Source organism: Protomyctophum bolini (assembly GCF_963924005.1).
Source record: "Protomyctophum bolini genome assembly, chromosome: 20".
NCBI classification, from domain to species: Eukaryota; Metazoa; Chordata; class Actinopteri; order Myctophiformes; family Myctophidae; genus Protomyctophum; species Protomyctophum bolini.
Window position 1 is genome coordinate 2471031 of NC_137881.1, and position 6498 is coordinate 2477528.

General features: G+C 46.3%; 1 protein-coding gene and 1 long non-coding RNA gene across 2 annotated transcripts in view; one reads left to right on the forward strand and one right to left on the reverse strand.

The window, feature by feature from the left end:
- Positions 1-1820: 1820 nt before the first annotated feature.
- Positions 1821-3312, reverse strand: LOC308335896 (regulator of G-protein signaling 9-binding protein; the record flags this gene model as incomplete). Its single annotated transcript, XM_080793118.1, has 4 exons — positions 1821-2021; positions 2275-2417; positions 2722-2934; positions 3075-3312. 4 exons carry the CDS (start codon positions 3310-3312, stop codon positions 1821-1823), a joined length of 795 nt encoding a protein of 264 aa, XP_080649244.1.
- A 2930-nt stretch (positions 3313-6242) lies between these two features.
- The window catches only part of LOC308335543, a 564-nt gene continuing 308 nt past the window's right edge, over positions 6243-6498 (forward strand). The window contains exon 1 of the long non-coding RNA XR_013966035.1: positions 6243-6498. This exon is cut by the window's right edge and continues 15 nt beyond it. This is a non-coding gene — a long non-coding RNA (uncharacterized lncRNA).

Genomic DNA, 6498 nt, shown 5'->3' on the forward strand with positions numbered 1-6498 from the left:
GAATACATTTGAACCAGAACTACTAAACCTGCAGGCTACAGGATTTTATCCCTCTTGAATGAATAACCGTATACCTTAAGCCATTATAATAGTTAGTTGGTGGTTTATATTAATGTCATCAGCAGTTTGTATAATAATGTATAGTTAATGTTTAACAACACTATAGGCTGCAATTTCACCGATTTAAGATCTCACAGATCCTGCCATTCCTCTGGGTAGGGTTAGTATGAGAACATAAGCCCTCGTACCATCCTCCATTCCTTTTTTTCTTTTTTTATATATATATATATATGTTTTATCCCACGATTTTGTAACCCATTTTTTGTGATCCTGGGCTCTACACACCCTCCGCCAACCTAGTCCCCATATATGGGGGACAAGGGGAGACCAACCTAGTCCCCATATATGGGGGACAAGGGGAGACCAACCTAGTCCCCATATATGGGGGACAAGGGGAGACCAACCTAGTCCCCATATGGGACAAGGGGAGACCAACCTAGTCCCCATATATGGGGGACAAGGGGAGACCAACCTAGTCCCCATATATGGGGGACAAGGGGAGAGCAACGGACTTGAACTCATGCTTCCTTCATGCTTGAGTGTCCAAGTTGCTCTTTACACCTGACAGGGTGGGGTTGGACGTAGCGTGTGGGTTAAACCCTCTACAAAGGGTTGTGTAGTTAGTTGTCTGTTGGTTTGTATCATTCATGTTGTTCTGTAAAAGTGGTGGTATTATTAGGGCTTGTTTGTTTGTGTGTGCCTCGACGGAGCGGGCGGTAGAGTTTCTGCTATCTGCGCGCTGGTTGTGGTGGGTGGGCCGGTCGGTCTGGGCCAAATTCACGCGAAAATGACCGGGCCGGATTTATGTCCCAGTCCAGCCCTGAATCTGCTGCCCTAAGTCAAATTCCAATACCCCAAATCTCGGCCACTCGCTCACTCACACTCGCTCACTCCAGCATGGTGTTGTTACGGTGAAATTGGTGACCTGCTGAAATAATGTGAAAATCTTGCAGACATCACATAATGTCAGTGTCCGAATGAACATCGTTGCAGTTTGTTCATTAGCAAAGTTCAATCTAGCGGTATTCAGGCCACATATTTAAAGACTCCATGTAGGTTGTGTGAAGTCCACAAGATGGTAACATATTTCGGCAGGTCACCAATTTCACCATGCTGTAGTGACCGAGTGGGAGTGAGCGAGTGGCTGAGATTTTGGGTATTGGAATTTGGCTCTAGGCCATGGCCTATGTGGCCTAGATATACAAGCCAGCCCTGAGACTTACACCATTAAGGGGTCAGAAAACAGCAGCCTGAGCTGCTCTAGACATCTCTAATATAAGATATATAGTTTATTATTAGAAACCATCATACTGGCTGGATAGCATACACGGCATACACTCAGCCTATTGGCTGGTTGAGAACACAGAGCTTGCATCCTATTGGCTAGTTAAAGATGCAGATCATATATTGCTTATAGTTGCGCACACAGAGCTTGCATCCTATTGGCTGGTTGAAGATACAGATCATATATTGGTTAGTTGCGCACACAGAGCTTGCATCCTATTGGCTGGTTGAGCGTACATATACATTGGTTAGTTGCGCACACAGCTTGCATCCTATTGGCTGGCTGAGCGTACAGATCCTATTGGCTAGCTGAGCATGCAGAGCATGCATCCTATTGGCTGGCTGAGCGTACAGATCCTATTGGCTAGCTGAGCATGCAGAGCATCCTATTGGCTGGCTGAGCGTACATCCTATTGGCTAGCTGAGCATGCAGAGCATGCATCCCATTGGCTGGTTGAGCGTACAGATCCTATTGGCTAGCTGAGCATGCAGAGCATGCATCCTATCCGGTAACAGGACGGGTAGCAGCAGGCAGCCATCTTGTTCCCGTTGTCATGTGACCCGTCCTCCATGACCTCCGTCAGGTCATCCGGGCCGGCGTCGGGGTCACCGGGGTCAACCTGAGGCTCCGCCCACAGAGGCTGGACCGCCTCCACGGACCAATAGGGTACCGACACCTGGAACCGGTATAAGATCCAATCAGAGACTGTTTCACTGACACCTGAAACCAGTAAGTTCCAAATTGGCATATATAGCCTATGTGCGTGCGTGTGTCCGTGCGTGCGTGTGTCCGTGCGTGTGTGCGTGCGTGCGTGCGTGCGTGCGTGCGTGCGTGCGTGTGTGTGTGTGTGTGTGTGTGTGTGTGTGTGTGTGTGTGTGTGTGTGTGTGTGTGTGTGTGTGTGCGTGTGTGCGCGGTGGCGGTTCCTGACCTTCTGCTGCATGTCTCTCAGCATGGCGTCCAGCTGGGTCATGTGACCGCTGAGGTCGGGGCAGGGCTGCTCCTCTGCGCTCAGCCAGGGCGTCTGGACCGAGGCCGCACGAGCAGCCACGCCCGTAACGCCGTCGCCCGAACCTGAACGGAAACGTCATCTTTATTGCGAACGCAGTGAGCACTTACTATGAGACCTAGCAGATCATGTCTGTCCGTGCTTGCGTGCGTGTGTCCCCCCTTTGTGCCCATATATGGAGCTGAGTGATTTGTTTGTGATTGATGCAACACACTCCATATTTGGACGTATAGCTGCTTTGGGGACTCCTTATATGGTTATGCGTTCGCTTCCCGCGTGTGTGCGTCTTACTGCTATTATAGAGCTTTTCCAAGGTGTGCTCAAAGCGCTTTACAATCAATCAACAATCAATCAACGATGTCATCACACCTGTGTTGAGCAGCGCGCGCCGGTCGTTGCGCTGCGTCAGCGGGAAGCGGCCAATCAGCTCGCTGGCTTTGTGCAGGTCCAGCAGGAAGTGCTCCAGGGCGGACAGGAAGACCACCCACATCCTCTCGGCGTGCTCCCGCTCCTCCTCGGGGCAGACGGCGCCCCCTGCTGGGTCGTACTCCGCCAGCAGGCTGAGCAGACGCCGGGACACACCTGGAGGTCAACACGGGTATTACACACCTGGAGGTCAACACAGGTATTACACACCTGGACACACCTGGAGGTCAACACAGGTGTGTGTGTGCGTGCGTGTGTGTGCGTGCATGCGTGCGTTTGTGTGTGTGCGTGCGTACCGGCACAGATTCGGTGAGCGCGTGTTCGCGTGTCGTCCAGCTCCTCTCGCAAGAAGCTGCAGTCCGCCGTGCTCCCCAGACAGGAAGCCAGCTGCTGGAAGCAGGAAGTGACCTTGCAGAGCGCCTCCTGAGCGCGCTCACACTCCAACACGTGCCTCTTCCTCGTCTGTAGCTCGTCCACAGACTTCCTCCAACGGTTGATCTGTAAGTCGTCTACGGACTTCCTCCAACGATCCATCTGACTGACAGACAGACAGACAGACAGACAGACAATTTCTACCTAAAACACCCTGGACAACGCTCCACACGTCCCAGACTCTTCTCCCTTCTCTAAAACACCCTGGACAACGCTCCACACGTCCCAGACTCTTCTCCCTTCTCTACAACACCCTGGACAACGCTCCACACGTCCCAGACTCTTCTCCCTTCTCTAAAACACCCTGGACAACGCTCCACACGTCCCAGACTCTTCTCCCTTCTCTACAACACCCTGGACAACGCTCTACACGTCCCAGACTCTTCTCCCTTCTCTAAAACACCCTGGACAACGCTCCACACGTCCCAGACTCTTCTCCCTTATTATGTGTGATTCTTTCTGACATCACTGCATGCCGCTATAGAGACCGCTATATCCCCTCAGGGGCCATGCAGAGTTATTTATTTCCATTGACAATTCCATAGAGAAATCTTAGAATAGAAAACGTCATTATGAGAACTGTGTTCCAAAAATAAGAATCACACCCTTGTGAAGTGAGGAGCGCTCTTATCGCACATCATCATCATCATCATCGTCTCTGAGACACTGTCCCTCCCTATTATATACACAGTGTCTCTACTGCCGTCTGTCTTCCCTTTGGCCCTGAGGCGTTGGGACGTTTTTACTCCCATATAACATCCCTTCTTATACTTTGGTCCCATACATTTAGTCCTATAGAAACATCTCCTAGTCCCATAGAAACATCCCTTCTTATACTTTGGTAAGATTGCTATTCATTTAGTCCCATAGAAACATCTCCTATAGTCCCATAGAAACATCTCCTATAGTCCCATAGAAACATCTCCTATAGTCCCATAGAAACATCTCCTATAGTCCCATAGAAACATCTCCTATAGTCCCATAGAAACATCTCCTATAGTCCCATAGAAACATCTCCTATAGTCCCATAGAAACATCTCCTATAGTCCTATAGAAACATCTCCTATAGTCCTATAGAAACATCTCCTATAGTCCCATAGAAACATCTCCTATAGTCCCATAGAAACATCTCCTATAGTCCCATAGAAACATCTCCTATAGTCCCATAGAAACATCTCCTTTACTTTTGAAGAGCTCTATTCAAACAGCCGTATATCTTAACTTCACACGTTGTCTCATTCAAACATGTTTATCGTGCCTTTAATTATTAATTATAATATGATGTTCTTAACTTACCTCCAGTCAGTGTGAATCACAGAGACTTCAGTTCACCTGTAGAGAGGATCATCTGTCAACATAAACCTCTCTCTCTCTCTCTCTCTCTCTCTCTCTCTCTCTCTCTCTCTCTCTCTCTCTCTCTCTCTCTCTACCTCTCTCTCCCCCCCTCTCTCCCCCCTCCCCTTCCTCTCTCCAGGGTGTGTATTTCTCTCCTGTCATCATGTCAGAGTTCATTATTGTTTTTAATTAAACTCAGCAGCAGATGAGACCGGCAGCCTGTGTGTGTGTGTGTGTGTGTGTGTGTGTGTGTGTGTGTGTGCGTGCGTGCGCATGTGTACGTGCGTGACCTGCAGCCTGTTTGGTCTCCATGGCAGTCGGAAGGTTGTCGGTTCAAATCCCACAATAAACTTTACAACTTCAATGTCCTTCCATTCCAATCCACTTTATTTATAATCAATAGCACATTTTAACAACTCAAGGTTTACAAAGTGCTGTACAGGAAAATAAAAAACTATAAATGATACACTGTAAAGCTAAAAAACAACAGCACGGACACACTGTAAAAAAAACTAAAACAAAAACAATACAAAATGGAGAATAGAATACGAGACACAGCACAGAGTGGACCATAGAGACTCTAACCCATTCTGGGCGGGAACCCCTTTTGGTGATAGCATTATGTTATAATATATAGCTATTGAAAAATAGCAGATCTGCAAGCTCATAGCGCGCCACCGAGTGGCGCGCTACGAGCTTGTAGGTCTGCTATTTTTGAAAAATCGTGAAAAGTGACATGAAAGTGTTTGAGAAGGACTGACATAGAAAAACAGTAGCTTTTTCAAGAAAACAGTCAGGATTTTAGAAGACATTTGGCAGAATCGTTCCCAGGTCAAAATGGGTGAAAAGCTGCAGGGTAGAAATGGTGAGAGGTTTGGGTATTAATTAATTAATTACCACCGCAGAAACTGTGTACATATCAGTAGGCTATAGTACAAACTGTGTACATATCAGTATAGGCTATAGTACAAACTGTGTACATATCAGTAGGCTATACTACAAACTGTGTACATATCAGTATAGGCTATAGTACAAACTGTGTACATATCAGTATAGGCTATAGTACAAACTGTGTACATATCAGTAGGCTATAGTACAAACTGTGTACATATCAGTAGGCTATAGTACAAACTGTGTACATATCAGTAGGCTATAGTACAAACTGTGTACATATCAGTAGGCTATAGTACAAACTGTGTACATATCAGTAGGCTATAGTACAAACAATAGTAATTATTGTATCGCTACACCTGGTACCCAGACATCTGAATTTGGGAACCTATATAGATGTAATTTACAGTGGAAAAAGTAGCCTATACTCTCGTGTACAAAAGTATACCAATACTGCAATGTAGTAGAAATACGTTACAAGTACAAGGCCGGAATTCAAAATGACTAGACAAGTAAAAGTATTGGAAACTGGAAATACTCAAGTAAAAGTACAAATAATACCTATACAATAAGACGAGAAGAAATGAAGACGTATATAAACAGCAGTATTTATAAGTAATCACAGTAAAAAAGTACCAGTGTTCTGGAGGACCATAAGATAATGTCGAACCAGTCGTTCAATTAAACATTAATCATTAAAACAGGAGTGTTTGTTTGTTGTTGTTATTGTCTCGCGCAGCCAGTAAACTATTCGACAATCTCCAAATTGCTATTGACCACGTGCACACGGCGGCCATCTTGTTTCTATTCACCACATGCACACGGGCGGCCATATTGCCAGGAAGGTGCTATACCTTTATGGTGCAACTTCCCATAGACAGCCCATTCATCCACACAGAAAGGTCTGATTGATTGATTGATTGTATAATTAAACAACGTTTGAGCTAGTCTGGCTGCATGTGGAGACTATTGCTGTTGTTGTCTGTGTTGTGATTGTTGTTATTGATGTAGTATTAGTGGTGTTGTCAGTGTCATAGTAGTAGTAGTTTTGTTGTTTAGTAG